At 35.9% G+C, this 20,198-nt stretch overlaps 1 protein-coding gene across 3 annotated transcripts in view; it reads right to left on the reverse strand.

Annotated features, from left to right (window-relative positions):
• SGCZ (sarcoglycan zeta) overlaps positions 1-20,198 on the reverse strand; it is a 441,993-nt gene that overhangs the window by 119,862 nt on the left and 301,933 nt on the right. For all 3 annotated transcript variants that reach the window (XM_061473161.1, XM_061473145.1, XM_061473153.1), the window contains exon 3: positions 3,869-3,970. In XM_061473161.1, the coding sequence (XP_061329145.1) occupies positions 3,869-3,970 (102 nt within the window). The remainder of the gene's footprint in view (positions 1-3,868; positions 3,971-20,198) is intronic.

Genomic DNA, 20,198 nt, shown 5'->3' on the forward strand with positions numbered 1-20,198 from the left:
TCAGATTCTGATGTATCAGTTCAAGTTCTGACAAATTATTAAGTCATTTGGTGAAAATATAGAAATATATTTTTTATGTAAGTGTGTTTTATGTAGAAGACTGTGGCTTGTAGACACCACTAACTTAATAGAGTAGAAAGGACAAAGCAAGAGAAGCAAGGTCACCATCAGCAACCTCTGAGCAGCCTTCTTATTTACACAACTTCTACAGACAAAACAGGAGTGACTATTCAGTTTACTGAAAACCTGGGGTTTTCATTACTACTGTTAGCAAATTGTATATTGTCAGGAGAAAATATCACCAGACATTTTATTTCTTCTCTGACTTACTCAAAGTATTACAGAATTTTCCTGGTTTCAGCTGGGACGGTTATTTTTCCTCCTAGTAGCTGGTGCAGTGCTGTGTTTTGGCTTTAGTCTGAAAATAATGCTGGTAACACACTGATGTTTTAGTTGTTGGTCAGTAGCACTTACTCTGATCAGGGACTTTTCAGTCTCTTGTGCTCTGTGCCAGTGAGGAGGAGCACAATAAGCTGTGAGGGAGAAGAGACAGGACACACAACCCACAGTAGCCAAAGGGATTTTATGATTCAATGATAAAGGCAGTTTAAGGTCTGCATTTAACCCTGCATAAATAATCTTATTTGAGGATCCAGGTATACTGCAGGCAAAAGTGGCAATTTTAGCATCTATAAACATATGTGAACTTTACAGTATTAAATCTAGCCACCCTTCACATTTGAATTGCAGTAGTGGAGAGCTCAGTTCGTCATAGCTGCTCAACAGACTGCCTGGGACTCATATCAGAAGTAGGTCACTATCAGAATCAGAGGTGAACCCTGCAATATCAATGAACACATTTTATCAGCTCCAGATCTAGCTAACTAAAAGATAGCTCTAGAATATGCATAAGAACTCCATTAGTGCCTCTTACCCATAATACAGCATACCCGCTGCTAATATCACTGGACTTTCTACCCTTCTCTGCTTTGTGCTGACTAATGGGAAAGCAGTGATGCCCTGACCTGCAGAACTCTAGAGGTCCCCACAAGGCCATTCTACAAACCATGTCACCAGTTCAGAGGAAACAGACTCGTTACACAGTGATATTATTTAATATGTTTCAAGGTATCTCAGGAGTTAATAGAATTATGTGACTTCAATGACTGTGTTCTTTTGCTTAAAGAGAAAACTATTATTTTAGAAAATAAATAAGCAATATGTAAAAGACTGCAAAGACATCAGCTATTAATGAGTTTCTGATTCCATGTACATTTTAACTCCATATATATCTAACTTTAATCATTACTGCTTCAAAAAAAGAGATGTGGAAAATCATTGCTTTCTGTAGCACCCAAAGTGATACAAAATGGCTGGTGATCAGGATAGTTCTTCAGAATTCACTGCAGTGGCTAACAAGAGCTCAGAAGACCTGGCCCACTCTTAAATTTCTACAGCACCAAGGTAAGTGTGGCAAAACAGCTAATGTCATATGGAGATACCACAAGCCTGGGGAAACACCATGCAGAGACATCACAAATCCCTACTGTAAAGCTTAATACAGCTCCACAGGGTTTTTTCGGCATTCCCTCATGACATGCCCAACTGCATACATCACAAGTTACTGAAACTTTATCACAAATACTGAGCAAGTTAGCAAAAGACTAGAACATGAACTCAGTTCACAAGCACTGCAAGATGAGAACCAAGTTTATGTACATTCTACTTTCTTATTTAGGTAACAAGTGGTTTAATGTTAATAGATATAAGCAGACCTGCGACACCAAAAATACTTTATTTTAAGTATTTTGTCCAGTTAATGATCAGCTCTATCTCTTTTCTTCTGCTGGTTTGAGGCCACTTACTGACAGGTCTATCTATTTTTCATGAGCCTCACAGGACTAGCATGACCTTGCATCAGGCTCCTGCTAGACTTTGCATCCTGCTCCCTTACAGTAGTTACATTTCTGTGTATATTTTCCCCCGAGATTTGTTAGCAGCTCTGAGTGATATTTGGACCCTACAAAAGTTTCCATGTTTACTTTAACCAGAACCAATGCTCTGCAATACAAAGCACTGTGCAAGCAAATATCCAAAATCATAACTCTCACATACAGTAACAGAATAACAACAGACACCATCCACATGCAGAAAGGAACTGGGGAAAATCTGCAAAACATGACTAATGTTCTGCTACCCTTAAGAAATAGCATGCTCCTTGAAAGATTATACAACCTGGAAATATTACATCTATTTCATAAAGTCTGCATATTAGAATATTCATACTAAAGACGTTTATTGTTTAGGCATGATATGTTGTACTAGACATTGAGGTCTAACTGAACCCTTAAAATATTTATGTATAGATAAAAGACATTATTATAGGTAATTTAATGAATTCTAGAGTTTCAAAATTTTAAAGAACTTTAGAAGTGATCACACCTTTCTATGGCAAGGTGGTGCAGGAAAAAATAAACTCACAGCCAAAGTTTCCTTTCATAAATGCCTTTCTGATTTTAGGAGGAATCTGGCCTTATTGATTTACTTTTGGTATCAGTGTTTTGTACTTAAATGGTCATTTAATGTACTTATGCACTGAGTGTTCCACTGTTTCCACGTTCCTCAAAATGCTGATATTTGTATTTATTTAGAAATAATTACTAAATGTTTTATTATAGATTTGTCTTAGTTATTAATATTTTTATCTACCATTATAAAAGCAGCATCATGAACAAGATTTTGTAAACACTGGTATGTATAGTGAGTTGGAAAGTAAAAGAATGTCTGTTCCGTAAAGTGATCAAAAGTCAACATTGTTGAGGATACACTGTCAATTGATTATGCAATTTTCCATTACTTAGGACAAGGTTGCTACTCTGTTTTACAGAAAAAAAAGGACAAAGACTACCTCACACATTTATTAACACAAGAGTAAACTAACTAAGATAAATGGGAAACTGTCATGATCTCATTTCTGAATATACCTGAGACTTTTTTATATACATAAAAGAGTTTTCAGCAGACAGAACTTACCCTAAAGGCATTTAGTGTAAACGTATTCTTCAGTCCTGTTAATTTTTGCAGTATGCATGCTAAAATTCTTTGCAAATGACTGACTGAAAAACATAATAACATTCCACTCTGATCATAGATGATCACTTGCATGGTAAAAAAAAAACTTAAGAAATTTCCAGTTTCTTTTAATCTATTGAAAATATAAACAGCATAACTGAATCAAAATAAATGAGATAAAATAAGCTACATTTCATTTCTGAATGCCTAGTATCTTGATTTTCTTTCTTCCTCTGTAACAACCTAGTGCTTTATGGTAAAACAATTGCATTAACGCAATATTAAAAATGGTTCTTTTTGAAGAATTAAATCCTAGAGACATTATGCAATTTAGCAAGATTGCCTGTACCTAATGAGGAAAAAAAGAAAATATCCAGCAACAAAAAACCAGAAATCACACTAGCTAATGCCAGAAAGAACTTAAGCATGTACAAACCCATTCTTTATTTCACTGCATTTTGCACATAACATGAATCCTGTGTTTCTGGAGTTCACATCAAATAAAGAATAAAATGTTCCATTCCCAGTGCTGAGGTCATTTGAAGTATAAAATATACATGCTTAGAATCTCCTTTCTTTAGGATGAAACATTTCTTTCAAGAGCCAAGCAAGGTTTCAAAAGAAAAAAAAAATCATTTTTGACAAGAAGGAAGCTTTCATTGTTAAGATATTCTCAAGGCAAACCTCTACTGATTGCTAATTTAGGAGGTGTAAGAATTAAACTTTGTAGTTTGAGACTGAAGAAATTAATTTATGTTAGCTGTAAATTAAGAAACAAAAGATTAAAACCACATACCTTTCGGGAATGGATTTCTTTCACGTATAATGGAAGTAGAAATTCAGATATTCCTTCAAGTCGTATTCCTTTTTTAGTCACTCTCAAATTTCCCATTCCATCCTACAATTAATAATATATATAATTCACTTTAGAAAATAACCTTATCCAGAACAAGCTAAAAAGAACACAGTAGCTGGCCTAATACCTAAAACTAATGAATACTGTCCCGCTGTTCGGAGCTCCTCTGATGATCTTGGACAGCAGCTAGATGGGGGAGGATTTATAGGTAAAGCTTCATCTAGGATCGAGGTATTAAACTGTGTAGCCTGATGATGAACTGCATACATTATTCCTTAGCTGTACCTAATGCAAGGGTACAAATGTAGAACCTAAGTATTCCTTTGCTGAAGAGGTGAAGCTAGATCTAGAATTACAACTTCTACATCACTAGTTAATTTTCTCTAAATATATATATATATAACATTAGGAAGCAATCTGCTATTTTTACATAGTGAAATAATAGAAAAAATCTTATGTCATTATTAGGAAAATATCATACACGAAGAAAGAAAAAAGGGGGCTTTTATTAGTAGTTGATCGTCACTACTAGGAACATGTTGCTGGTGAAAAGAAGAACTTCAAAAATGTTGAGGGCTGTTTTCAGCTGTTATTTTTTTGGTTTATCTGAATAAAAATAGGAAAGGGGCCATTGCAAAAGCCTGGATATAACAAGCAAACCAAACGATTCAATGTTTAATATCATATAAGCAAAGAATAGTTGCATTTATTGGCTTTGGCTGCATTTTTACAGGAAAAACTATGAAAAATAAGGCTTTGGTTTTATTCTTACAGAAAATCAATGAAACTTGCTTGAGACAGAATCCTTTTGCATTCTGATAGAAATTCAAGACTTTTTACCCCTGGATGCTTGTTACTATAATACTGACAGAAGATAATTCTTTACCATACAGGCAGTGGAATTCAGCTAGATCCGCTTAAGTGCAAAATTGCCACATTTAACTTAATTGCTGATTAAATGTTTTGATGCCATTGCTGACCCTAATGTAGCAAAACAGTAAGAACTTGCATTTCTGTTCTGTTGTCTGAATTGTGAAACAAATAACCTCCACTTGCTGGGCAGTTGTAAATAGCTAGATAAAAGTGTACCCAACTGCTACAGCTGATGCTGGAAGAGGACGCCGAGTCAAACACTATTATGCTTATCTAAGGATGGTGTAGCCACTATACCATTACAGCTATTCCCTTTCAAATCAAATGATGCCAGTATGGCAGATATTTGATTGACATCACTCCATCCACATCTGAAGCAAAACTGTGAAAATGTTAATTCTTTCTGACAACAAACAGAATTACACTTCATACAATGCAATTCAGCCGATAAAGTTTCCGAAACACAGCAAGGATATGTGATAGGTAGCTTTCCACGCTATAACAGATCTGTAAAGAACATACTGTTAGAAATCATGACTTCACATATGAGTTATAGGACTTGAAGCCTACATGCTTCTGACTACAAACCCAGAAACTACCAGAGTCAGAAAATATACTGAACTCCTTTCCAAAGCAAAGAAATATGGAATAACAAAATGTAATGTTAAGGCTTTCTATAGTATGGAATATCCTTGTTAAAGTAATGGCATCAAGAGAAATTCACAGACTCTGTAATAGTTTATATGTTTACCAAAATGTGTAACTGATTAAATAAAGCCAAGAACTTTTCTTCAACTTTTGTTAGAAGTGTTGTTGTATTCAAACTATATATCATGGTTTAACTTTGTCCAGCAACTAAACCCCATGTAGCTGCTCACTCATACACACACCCCATCCAGTGGGATGGGGGAAAAATCAGAAGAGTAAAAGTGAGAAAAAATGTGGGTTAAGACAGTTTAGTAGGGAAAGCAAAAGCTGCACACTAGCAGAGCAAGGAATTCCATCACCACTTCCCATCAGCAGGCAATGTTCAGCCATCTCCAGGACAGCAGGGCTTCATCATATGTAACAGTTACTTGAAAAGACAAAAGCTGTCACTCTGAACATCCCCTCTTCCTCCTTCTTCCCCCAGCCTTATATGCTGAGCATGATGCCATATGATATGGGGTATCCCCTTTGTCAGTTGGGGTCAGCTGTCCTGGCTGTGTCCCCTTCCAGCTTCTTGTGTACCTCCAGCCTACTCGCTGTGGGGTGGTGTGAAGAGCAGAAAAGGCCTTGACTCTGTGTAAGCACTACTCAGCTATAACTGAAACATCCCTGTATCAACACTGTTTCCAGCACAAATCCAAACCATAGCCCCATACCAACTAACATGAAGAAAATTAACTCTACCCCAGCCAAAACCAGCACACTATGATAGCTGAATTACCAAATGCTTTTTAAAGAAGTAATGTAATATTTTAAAATGTTTTCCTTAAATCAAGATATCAGATGTCTATAAAAATTATTTCACACATAAAACATCAAGCATTTGTAGGCTTTCTAACAAAGTGCAATATAAGAGAGTGGTGACTATTTTTGAAAAGGAAGTAAGACAGACTTTACTTCTGAATGTGTAATCTGCATTATTATCCATTAATACTCAATTTCAGCAACCCTGTTTTTCTAGATATGCTATAGTAATAATTTATAAAATCGTAATAGGAAAGAATCACTTGAGAAAAAAAACAACCACCATGCTCTATTTTTCTCAGCAAATAAATACTCAACAAGAAATACGTACCTATTTATTGATCTTAAAGGTCTTTTCCAACCCAGTCAATTCTATGATTCTATGATTTGGATGTAAAAATATTTTCTAACTGAAAAGGCAAATTCAATATGTTGTTTTATCTGCTTCTATGGAACATTTGTAACTGTCAGGCACAAAATAATACGTACAATAAAAGTGGAGGTAGGGGGAAAGGCTGAAATAATACAAAGTCAAAATTACAGAAAACTGGAAATGCTGAAATTAAGTTTGCCTAGAAAAATTCTATCTGTTCCACCTTGCATGTATGCAAACAATAAAATCTATAGTTATACATACTATCTACCATCGAATCCCAGCTAATTCCACACAAGGTTGGCTAATCACTATTTTGCTTTGCCTCATTATTTTCTTTGCATCTATTGCACTCTGTTAAAAACGTGCTTTGAAGACAGTACTGTCAGTTTCCCTCTTGGCTTCTCTTCTCATAAGTGTTTATTGCTGAAGTCACACAGCTCTTCACAACTATTAATTAATTTTCAAAATACTTGCAGTGGCTTTATATCAAGTGATACTGTTCTTATGGTACTGAAGGGGAATTGAAGCACAGAAATTTATTTGTTCACTAATGTTTGGTACTTATTGGATTTTCTCTGTTTATTTTTAGCTGTGGCAAGTTAATTTGTAGAGCAACTCAAAACTGCCAGAATCTCAGAAACAAATTAATGATGCATCCATTAGGGCTTCTCCTTTCCTGAGTGACATTTCTAAGCCCTCATTCTTTAATTCTTCAGCAATGAGGTACTCACCTACCAGAGCCCAAGATTTTGAATACACGTGGGCACTGGACAGACAAGAGCACTCTAGTTTCCGTAAAATTACTCAATACAAGAAGACAGACTACATTCTGGAGTGTATGCCACAACTAAGATATAGAACTGAAAGAGTGTGCCTGTGACCTTAACTGCTTGATAAATGTAATAATCTTCCAGAAAGTAAATTCCTGAAATGTGTAATGACTAAGACTGAATAGTAAAATAAACAGTCACACACGTACTACGACACAATGATGCTCTCCCCTTTCATAGAATCACTGCCCAGTACATTTTCTTCATCAGTAATTCCTCACCCAGTTTAAAGAGGAGTTGGAATAAGAAAAGATTTTCATTGAGTTAGAACTATGCTGTTATAGTGAAAAATTCAAGACTTTCCAGAAGTAACAGGACTGGATTAAAAGTTATTAGGATTGAAAAGAGTAATCAGAAGAAGGCCCAGTATCCTGGTTCACTTAATGCACTTATAACCATGAAGATCAGTTTAACTTTGGAGTTCCTCCCGAAAGATGAAAATTAATATAGAGAAGTTTAAAAGAGAACCACAAAAGAATTCTGTCTTAAAACATATTTGCATCTTCCTCTAGATATGATTTTGATATAATATTATTAATATAATTCATTTTAGCCATTCCTTTTGCTAATCTTCAGAATAAACTGTCTACATTACTTTAGGCTTTCCAGGCAATGGATACTCAGTTTATCATTTTGGTGTGAACTTACTTTACTCTAGGGAAAAATAGACTTGAAAGAACTATTCCAGTACTTTCTTCCAACAATTAAATGCTAATTTCACATACTGGGACTGGGATGAAGTTAGCTTTCTTCATAGCAGTCTGTATGGTGCTGTGCTTCAGATTTTTGCTGAAACACTGTTCATAACACACTGATGCTTTGGTTATTGCTGAACTGTGCTTGCACAGTATCAAGTATTTCTCGTTTTTAGTCCCTCTGTGTCCTCCAATAAGTAGAGAGAGGATGGGCAAGGATTTGGGAGCACACAGCCAAGACAACTGACCCAAACTGGCTAAAGGAATATTTCATACATCTAACATTAGGCTCAGCAATAAAAAGTGGTGATAGAGAAAGAAGTGGAGGGAGAAGGAGGATCATCTTTCAAGGTGCCACTGCTTGGAGAATGACTGGGAATCAGTCCGTGGTAGGTGGTGCATGATTTTCTTTGCATCACAAGATTTTTGCTTAGAATCATATAACAATTTACACCTACAAGCGCAGGGAAAACTAAATTGAAGTGATGCTTAATCTGAAGTGACTAAAACATGGATGAGTAAGATTTTTTATTTCAGTATTGTATGGCATTCTTCCTGTTTTCCTTAATAAAATACACCAAATATCTGTTTCAGTACTTTACAACAGGAACAACAAAGTAGTTGGTGGTCCAGGAAATACATTATTATCAATAATATTCAAGTTTTTCAGAAGTTCTGCAGTTATACGTGGTATTCTGCTTGTTTTCTGAGTATGTCTTTAAACCCACATTCTGTCTCCAAAAGCTCACAGTCTGAAGAAAGAAGCACTGCACAAAACCTGGAGAAGCGAAAAAATAAAATAAGAATTTTTAAAAAGTAGTGTTTAAAGAAAGTGCCTAAACACAGTGTCCTATAAATTAATAAGCATTCACTGCCTGTTGCCACTTTGGCATAACAGCTGAGCCTAAACATGGAAAGGATTCTGGATGATGCGGTTGTAGTGCTATGAAAGACCACAGATGAAACATCTGTAGTGTAAAAATATGCTATGCAAAAGGAAAGAAAGGCAGTTGAAGCAATGAAGCAGTGGTGAATTATACTGAAGATGGAAAAAGAATACTGAATTTTATATGAATGCATAAAAAAGCAGACTATATAGAGGAACAGTGATGGGACAATTAAGATGAAAGATATTAGCAGCTACACTTGATAAAAAGGAAAAGATACACAAAAGGTTGGGAGGAAGATTACAAGGGAAATTACTTGTATTGTGTTCAAACACACAAAAAGCTGGATTTCATAAGCAGAGTTGGAACATAACTCCAGCTGGAGAAAAATTATACCTGTACATACTTATGGATGTACAATTGAAAGAAAAACTGTAGACAGCTACAGTTCTGCGTAAACAAAAAGGGTAGTGGTATCAGAAATGAAAACAGAGTGTATTTGCCTGAATTAACAAGAAGGATAACTGAATTTCAGTAGCCAAAATTAAAGGTAAAAATGATAGGAATATACCCAGTACAACATATCGGAATGGCAAAAATCTGGATTGATGGAAACATCTGCCTTCATTCATCTGCTGAAAATAACAGCTGACCCTGTGTGAATACCAGGGAAAAGAAGGGGAAGAAGCTACTATAGTACTGTGCAGCAACATTTAAAGGGATATAAACTAAGAAAAAAATAATCTATTGAATATATTCTGTCCTTTACAGTGATTTTTGAATGTGGGGAGCATGATCTGGATTCTTCAGTTATAAAAGTAATCTTGAAATATACGTATGAACAGAAAATACAGACCTACCCAGACCAGACAATAAGAAAAAAATGCACTTTTCATGCTTAAATGTTTGATTTTATTCCCTGGTCTAGGTACTTGTGCTATTTTTCTTCAGACATGGATGTATCCTTTATTGTCAAGTGAAAAAGGCAGAATACTACGTGATCTCATAGATTAATCTAGATTAAGGTACAATCTTCCTAGAACTCTTATGTTTCATATTACTGGATTTTTTACAATCATGTATAAATTGCATGTTCTTAAAGCAAACGCTGGAGAGGGACTCTTCGTTAGAGACTGTAGTGATAGGACAAGGGGTAACGGGTTAAAACTTAAACAGGGGAAGTTTAGATGACTGGATATAAGGAGGAAATTCTTTCCTGTTAGGGTGGTGAGGCACTGGAATAGGTTGCCCAGGGAGGTTGTGAATGCTCCATCCCTGGCAGTGTTCAAGACCAGGCTGGAAGAGGCCTTGGGTGATATGATTTAGTGTGAGGTGTCCCTGCCCATGGCAGGGGGGTTGGGACTAGATGATCTTAAGGTCCTTTCCAACCCTAATTATGCTATGATTCTATGATTCTATGAAAAACACAGAACCTAACTATGCAATTCTTCTACCCCTAGATATCCAATATTCTGGAATTTAAACAATAAATACAAGATTTTCAGACCCACTGAATGCGTACAACTCTAACAGAAACTATGTCGTGAGAGGATATGTACTTGTCGTGGTTTAAGCCCAGCCGTAACTCAGAACCATGCAGCCATTCTCTCACTCTCCACTCTTCCTCCCCCCAGCACCCAGAAGGATGGGAAGGAGAATTGAAAGGATGTAACTCCCACAGGTTGAGATAAGAACAGTCCAGTAACTAAGGTATAACACAAACCACTGCTGCTACCACCAATAATAATAAAGACAAGGGAAATAACAAGAGAAGACAATACAACTGCTCACCACCTGCCGACCGATACCCAGCCTGACCAAGCAGTGATCTAAGCCCTTCCTGGTAACTGCCCCCAGTTTATATAGTGGGTATGACGTGCTGTAGTATGGAATATCCCTTTGGCTAGTTTGGGTCAGATGTCCTTTCTCTGCTTCCTCCTGGCTTCCCCTCCTCCCTGGCAGAGCATGAGACTCAGAAAGTCCTTGGTCAGAGTAAACATTACTGAGCAGCAACTAAGAACATCGGTGTTATCAGCACTGTTCCCAGGCCGAAAGTCAAAAACACAACACTGCACCAGCTACTAAGGAGGAGAAAAAGTCACTGCTACTGCTGAACCCAGGACAGTAGTCTAGACCAAACATTATAGAAGTGAATAATGTTATACCTAATATATCTTAAACTTTTGGAAAAGAAATTAATTCTTTCTTTATTTTGATGCATGTTCTCTGCTTTACCATTTTAGTCAATATTCTGTTACATTAAAATTCTGTGATTCTGTTAATGTGTGGTCAGGCCAACAAAAAATAATTTCTATGCAATACAGACTTTTACAATCAATATTTAATGAGTCAGAAAATGTGGAACACTCCTTACAACTCCATAGTTCATGCAGGTGGAATGAAAGTACCAAACAGAGTCAAGCAATGGTAAATGTTCTTCTCTGTAAATGTTGGCAAAATTATTAAGAGCTAGTGAAGGGTTTCAGGTCTATGTACAGCCAGTTATAGGACACCAGGAACTAGATAAAGGGAAGAAACAGAAAACACAGAGAAATGAGGTAAAGAAGGTCTGTCCCTCATCTGAATGTAAACCAAGAAGTTGGAAATCGAGAAGTATTATTCCTTCAGTCATCATCTTTCCTCCCTTTCTTTCTATATATGAAGACAAATTAATTACAGAAGGTTAAAAGTAATTTTGTCAATAGACTTCAGGTTTGGAAAACAAATTTGAAATGTATCTATTTCATTATGAGCTGAATATTTCACCATTTGGCTATAGCACAGACTTCACTGAGTGATGAAGAAAAAAAAAAAAAAAAAATTAAAAGTAACTGAAGTGGGACCCAAGAACAAGGTGGAAGAATCCCTCACCATCAACTCCATGTTACCATTTGCAGGCAGGGCAAATCTAACACCAGAGAAAGGTCTGGATAGCAGAAGTTTGTGTATATTGCTTTTAATTTTGTCAGTACTGGGAGGAAGCTATAATAATTGCATGCTTTGAATGATAGGTGTTAGTGTCACTGTAACTGGACTAATAACACAGTCTTGGTAAGACTGCTGATTTTTTAATTAGACTAACAATAAATTACCGGGTATGGACGTGTTTATTTACTCCACATAAACTGCACAGGTTATTGAATGTGCTTCTCTGTCTCTGAGGCTTGCTTGTAATTTCAACACAGCATCTTGAAGATAATTTAGCCATGCTGAAAAATTAATCACATGTTATCCCTGTATTTTATTATTTAAGTTGTTGCCTGACTTCAGAAAGAACAATGAAAAACTGCAAATTGCTAGCATACTGATACTGGAGGAAAATAAACAAATCATGATGACAAAAGCAGTCATCTTTGTTGATAAATCTTTAAGTAATATTTACCTATAAGAAACCATAAGAGATCTGTAGAGTCCCACTGTTTGTTGTGTATACATAAGACTTAACTAAGGTGTTAGAGCAGCAACTCTGCTGTTTCTCTAGGAATCTCTACAATTTTTAGAACATATCCGTCTCATGTATTCCAGCTCTTACACTGAATTAATGCTAAATTACGTAGAATTTAGAAGTTTAAAGATGATTTTGGTGGAAATGCCTTGTAATTCATTCAATCACATATACAAAATGAGTTGTGCTGATGCAGTTACATTTGGTGTTTCTTGTGTTTGCAACTTGCCCTGTCAATGAGCCTGTCACAATCAAAATTTCAGATCTTGCCACTAAACACTATATGCTTGTACCAATTTCTGCTTAAAAATACTTCCAGAAACCAGCTAATCAGAAGGTGAAAATAATCATGTAATAAACTCATCCAAGGAGGCAGTTCCTCAAAATCTCTATATTCTAGTTTATAAGTAAAAGGTAGGTTATTAGAGAAAATAAGACTTTTACTGTTTTGATTTTATTCTCTGAAAAAAAAAAAAAAGCTGTGTTAAAATATTCACCCATCTCTAGTACATGTTTAACTCAAATTTCATCTTACATTTCTACTATGCTTTCCAAGCAATTCAGGACTGGGCATTACAAGTCTGGAGAAGTTGGGGCAGCAAAGAAAGAAAGCAATAAACAAGTATTCTTTACATCAGCATTTGTTTCTATTAAAAAATTATAAAGCATGTCTTAAATTGCTTGAATTCAAGTTAAGAGGTTCTAGTATTGGCTTGCACTACGGCAAAATCAGCTATACCTTTACTGCTCCTGACATAATGATTTGAGTTTCTCTTGTTCTATTCCCTGAAGGGAGATTCTGTATCTTCTTTAGACAAACTACTATATTGCCTAAATTATCTTCATAGTTCAAAGTACTTTCTTCATACATACCCTGAACCTCCAATGTTATAATGCAATTGCTTCTGTTTCTTCTTTAGATATATTACTAAATAATCACAGTTCATTGTCTTTCCTTGTACATAATTTTCCATCTTAATGCTTCCTTTTGCTCCTAATCTGCCTTTATTTCATCCACATTGCTCTAAGAAGAATTAAAAAAAATAAACAACAGCTTATGAACACCACAGCCACGCAGAGAAAAATTAACTGACTTGTTTATTCCAGCATATCTGGGGTTTTCGCAATATTTTTTTTGTTACTTATATATGACACACTTAGAATCAGAAAATTGTTATCATAAAAAGTTAATTTAAAGATTGGATTCCACAAACTGGCTGAAAAATAGCTTTCTTTATGTACTCATTAGACCATTTACCCTGTATCTGATAGAGCCAACATTTTTTACCTCCTTAGCCTCAGACAAGTAGAATTTGTTGATGACTGTTAAAATTACATTACTCTAATGATTGCTCTCTTCTCAGTAACAGTCCAGTTTGCATAAATAATAAAAATCATTAGAAAAAAAATTGTCATTTACCATCAGTACCCTTAACACCAAGATTCCTCGTCTCAAGTGACCTTTTAATATTACCAGAAAATCCATGCTGCTCCATTAGAAAGACCAAAGACCATTTTAAGGTAAACCTTGCAAGTTAGGACTCTCATCTTCAGATCTGAGCTCTAGATTTAGAATATTCTGTGATTAAGATTGCAAAATCTAAAGAAATAGGATTCTGGTATAGCACGTGAATAAGAATAACCAGGGAAGCCATAAAAAAATGTTTGAAGGTACAATTTATCAATTTTAGGAGGATTCATTCATTTCAGGGTTGCTTATGATAACAACTAGGCAAAGTGACCCAAAAGGCGCTTTCATATCCTGTGTTTTCTTAATATTTTACACTTGTGCAATAAGGCACATGTATCTTCCTAAATATTTTCTTATAATATGACTGTATTTGTTACAGAGGAAGATTTAATTTACAATAACCTCTTGAGCCATTACATGGAAGTACTGAAGTACCTGCAGTCAAAAACATCCTTCAGTAACTCTCTGGACTGGCACTTCTATTCAGCAAAATATACTTTTCTTATAACAAAACAAATATTAAGTAGGAGCTATTAACACTGCTTCCTTGATCACACTAGCAAAAAGCATTAAAGAAATCAATTTTCAAGACAGTCTAAGGAGCCCATTACTGTCAAAATCAAAAGCAATTATTTTAATGTGAGGAAAGGGTTTATCAAAACCTTGTAATTGCAGAATTTTACTTCTCAAGAGGTGTGACTATCTAACAGTCTTTAGAGTATCTATGTTTATGCACGTTACTTAGTATTCCAGTATAAACATTGCATGTTTTTCAAAACAGCTACCACACATCTTTCAATAAGCAATACCTCACTCTATTGATACACTCAAAAAATTAAACGGGACTAAGAATGAAGTAGCTTGCTGCACAGATCCATCTCTTTCTATCAGGGCAAAGGGAATGAAAGTGTAAGAAATGCCACAAAGTTGCTTGAAAATAACTCCTCTTTTATCTAACAGCCTGCTTAATAGAACACTCATCTCCTGATAGCTTCAAGTTCCTTCTCTGCAGTCCAAAGGGATTAAAAATCATAACTTTCACTTTTTTGCAGAGTGTTAAATCCCACAGTGATCAGGGGAGCTACCTAATCTCCTTGCAGAGCTCAGCATGACAGGACTTTGAGAACATATCAGTTATGTTGGCAAATGGAAGAAGTCTTGTAAAAGGGATAATTTCAAGAGAAATCGCAAAAACAAATTTGCTGCATCATTGTGAGGGACGATAGTGTGTTATCACATATCACAAACTTCCTATGGTATGGCTAAACTCCTCACCGTTGAAGGACAATAAAAGGTTTGTATTTGTGAGTCAGCAGTTCAGTATCTCACTGACTTTCATTACAAGGCAATTTAAGACTGATTGGAAAAGGACGTTTTAGAAAGCATGGTTTAGTATCACAGTTCAGCCCATTAAAAGCACAGCATCAGTATCTTCCCTGTAATCAAATCTGTTTCAGACTACAGTTCTGAGGGTGCAGCCTGGATGCAGAGTGGCTACCTGGAGTTGTGTCCACAGAAGGAACCCAGGAGGGGAATTTTTCAGTCCAGGCTCTGTGCTCAAGCCAGGGAACATAGACTTCCACACTTTTAAATGCAGGAAAGAGGAATGAAAGAATCCCTGCAAATATTCCCTGGGAAACTGATAAAAGAGCCATAAGCAAAGTGGGACAGCTCAATGCCCTTATGATCCAAAAGGATAACAATATTATGCTAAGCATGAGAGCCTCCTGTGAAAAACTAGTTGACCAGCTGGAAAGGAATCCAGAGGTACCAGACATGGAGGATGAACTGGACACCCTCCAGAGAAGCAGCTGATTAGGGAAGCAGCTGATGGTCCAATCCCCAATAGCAACTAAAGAAACCATACCAGTGCTACCAAAAAAGGAAGCTATACATCCTTAACACCAAGAATTGTGAGTCTGACTAGAATCAAGACTCAGCAGCCATCTGATTATTACTTCATGCAGCTCATTTGTAATTACAGTAATAATAAACAATCTAAGGAGAGAGAGAGATGGAAGAGTTCAAATTCATGTTTGTTGTGGAAGAGCGGTAAGGGAGCATGGATTAATACACTTGTTCTAAGGTTCAGACCAAAAGGGAGAAAGAACTGCTAGATTACTGAGAAAGTTGGTTATAAATTAAACAAACAAACAAAACCCAAAAAACCAAACCAAACAAAAACCCATCAAACCACACAAAACACACACACACACAAAAACCAGCAACCTAAACAAGACACAAACAAAAAAAAAAAACATTGCCACTTTGGGATTTCCCTGTCTGACCAGGAGGATCAAACAGATGATGTATTTATGAAAAGTAAACCAGAGTACAGACCTCATGATAACATAGGTTACTGACTAATATATTTTGTGAATGCAGTGGGAAACAGGCTGAAGAGGAAGCTCCTGAAAAGCTTTCATGAAAAGAGTAATGAGGGTAGGGGCTGCTTCACATTTTCCTCTAATTAACAGAGAAGAAACAGATAAGAATGTGAAGATTAAGTGGTAATGTAGTTGAGATTGGTAACAAAAGAACAGAATTCTTGAAAGTTAGATTAGAAGGAAAATAACTCCAACTAAAAGCAATGTATTTGAAGAAGGCAAACTTCAGTTAAAGGACTCTTAGTGAAGATTTCCTGGGAGACTTGCCTAAGGTGAAAAAGGAATTACAGTGAAATGGTAGCTTCTTAATGAACCAATTTACCCAAAGGAGAAGAAAGGCTTCTGATAGATACTGAAGTATATTGACATTTTTGGTGGGTTTTTTTTTCCCTTTTTAATTTTCTTCTTTAGTCTAAAGGTCAACATAAATTGGTTCTCTGTTTTAATTGGTGCACCAGCGATAAAGGATTAAGATACTGCAGGGGAAGAATGAATGCATTTATGAATACTTGTATAAACTAGGTATATTCAAGCCAGCTGAGTAAAATGAACTTCACCCTGAGGTACCCAAAATCTGCAAGCGATAAATTATTAGCTAAAATGTGGCTACAACAGTGACATAGAGCAGTAAGTAGAGTGCAGCAATCCCTCATTTCCCCACTTACTCCATGTTGGCTCAGACTGTGGGGCAGTTTTTCTGTATGTGAAGGGGATTCCTTTTGGATGAAATTAAATCAGAAGATCTGTTCAAAGTGCAGCAACAGTCTCTAAAAGGAACAGAAAGGTCTCAATCAATGTGTGATCTGCAGCACAAGCAAGTCCCACAGCAAGTACGAAGTGCACATGCACTGACAGAATGCTCTCAAAACAGAGACCTCCTGCGTTCTTCTGCTTCTTGTGCCACTTAAAAAAGCTAAAGGTTTCAAGGTCAGTAACCATCTCATGCAGACACCCTCAGCTCCTAGCTGAAGGAATTGATTTATATTACACCAAGATATCCTATGGCTCAACATACTTTTTTCCCCTTCACTTGCTGCATCCCATTTCAATGCTTTTCTGAATTGCTTGCACAAAGTCTATGAGAGCCTGTAAAGGATGTAGAAAGCAAACTGTAAAGGTGAAAAACAGAAAGGCAGAATTGGTATTTATCTTTTAAAAGGCAGAATAGTGGTAGTAAAGATCAACTTACCTTGAACTCTAAAAAAATACCATGAGGTATATACCAGAATAGAAAAAACAAGCAGATTATTTCTAGGAAGCTGGAAGATGCCTGTGAGATCAATGACACACAAAGTAATGAAAAAACCAGTAACAGGACAGGAATGAAACAATGGACAATGCAAATAAGCATTAAATAATAATTAAAAGACCTACAAGGAAGGGCTAAACTTGATGATGATGTTCAGACTGGAGAAATTAGGGAGACATACAGTAATAATCTTTAAATAGGAAAACACTTTCTTCATGCCTACTGATAATTCAACAATAAACAGTGAACTTGAAGAAACTGATAATCAGGTGGGTATTAGCCAAATATTTTGACTCTAAGGATTGGACCACAAACATTTTGCATGCTTGTGCAAAATCCATCTGTAAAGGTTTTTAAGAACTTCTGGACACACAGCTCAAGAATGATGTACAGTTTAAGTCATGTTGCAGCAGAGGGTGAAACAGGTGGCTTTTGGAAAACTCTTCCTGTCACTCTGTCTATAAGTCATTTTAAATTTTCATGCAGAGACTATTACACACAGTATGTGTCTTCACAAGGTACTGAATAGGATATTTGTCTCATCTTTCTTGAAGAAATACTTGTACAAAATATATTTAAAGCCTCTTTTAATCCCACTTTATACACTGCAAATATCTAAGCTACACAACTAAAGAAAAATCAAAGACACAGGAGAATACATGTGAACTTATGCTCTTATTTTTTGCAGATCATTTCCCCCATTTTTACTGTATTTACTATATTTTGATGAGTATATTTCTAGACCAAGGAAATAAGAATCCTGTTTTCAAACAATATCTTACCAAAGTCTAAGTTCTGCATATTTTCCAAGACAGCTCTTAATTAAAAAAAAAACTAAAAAAAAGAATAAAAAAAAAAGATTTTAAGGGATGAAGATTGAAGTACACCTGAATTTTCAGCAATTGTCCATTTCAGCTGTTGAAAGCAGCATGATTTGTCCTGACAATGCACTTGAAGCCAAACAGAATCATTATATTTAACATATGATCTCAACTTCAACATTTATTGCAGATTTCATTAATGTGCAAAATGTATGTACACTTCAGACCTAAGCAAGTGTTTTGCCTTGACTGTTTCAGAATTACGATAAAATTAGTCTTGACTAGCAACAGACCCTGGCAAAGTTTTATTGGATTGCAAGAAAACAAGAAAACTAAGGCTAGTTAGTTACTAGCCTTAGTAACTAACATGGGGGAAATGAGGGAAGAGGAAGGGATGAGAGAAAGATTTTTGTGGCAGAAGTAGTAGAGTTATGGAACAAGCATAATTTCTTAGTGTGCAGAACATAAGGAAGTAGGTATGAGAATACCTACATAAGGTGTTCTGTAGTACAATTAAGTATGCAGTAAATTTTTCACATCAAAGCTTTCATACAATTATTTACTCATACTTCTCATCACTCGCAGGAGAAGGTGTGCAGGATCCTTGTTTGGATATATGATGGAATATAAAGGAAAGAATGCCCTGAAAACTGGGCTGATAACAGACTGAAAACAGTAAAGATGATCTGGGATATGGTAACTCTCCAGACAGTAATGACAGGCTTTGACTGATGAATTCAGTTAAGCAGATGCAGCATAATCTATCCAGAGAACACAGATTCAGGATAAGTGTCAGTTTTAGCAAGAAAATTTGGTTGTGCAATGATAAAACCAAAAGTACAAAAATATGTCTGTGAGCACAGACCCTTAGATCAAAGTGAGAAAACAGGAGAGATTTAAAGGCAGAGGTTTTATGGGCAAACCACTCCTGCTAGTGCAGACAGGACTTGCTATAGCATCTGTAGAAGGAAAATAGCAGAGGCATTTCTCTCTCCACCTTAAGGGACAAGTATCTCATTTCATATGCTGAGAGGCTTGGGAATGAAAAAAGAGAAGGCTGGGGTAGGCAGAGGAAGACAACAACTGACTGACTCAACTCGGCATTTCATGGAGAAAAATGTTTTGGAAATTTTATTCTTTGCATATTCTTTCCTCAATGTGAACTACCACACATTTCCTTTGATCTGTCATCATCCTTCAGCTGTGACTAGAGTCAAGATTTAGTCACATCTAGTTTTTTTTTCTAATTTTTCTTTCAATTACTGTGAAATAAACAGCTTTTCATGAGGTCAGACTAAATGCTGTTATAGTAATTTCTAACTGTATTTTCTGCGTACAGAGGTTTCCTGACTGCAAGAAGAAAAAAGATATACTATGAAAATCAGAGGTATAGAGGGAGAAAAAAGAGGAAGAAAAAAATGCAGTAAGGTAATCCCAAATCTCAAATAAGCAATCTTCACTATCTGCAATGAAGGCACTTAGTTCTGCTGATCAAAAGAAATGTAACAGTTATTTTTAAGTGAAACTGACACTTGTTGAAACTTTAGGTAAGGACCCTGTGTCTAACAATTCACTAAAGAAAAAATGTAAAACTGAGAGAAAAGTCATCAAGTCAGTTTTGAAGCGTCTAAAATACAGCCTTCCATACCTATTTTTCAAGGCATATTGTCTTAGGTATATCTTAATTTAAAAGAAAAAGCACTACAAGTCTATTTTTTCAAGGCTGACTTAGTTCTTCTATCTTGATTCAAAGGAAAAATACTTCCTTGTATAATTTTCACAGA

This window comes from Pezoporus flaviventris, unplaced genomic scaffold (genome assembly GCF_033815535.1).
Source record: "Pezoporus flaviventris isolate CSIRO_AGI_PZ_B2104156 unplaced genomic scaffold, CSIRO_AGI_Pfla_v1 ptg000002l, whole genome shotgun sequence".
Taxonomy (NCBI): Eukaryota; Metazoa; Chordata; class Aves; order Psittaciformes; family Psittacidae; genus Pezoporus; species Pezoporus flaviventris.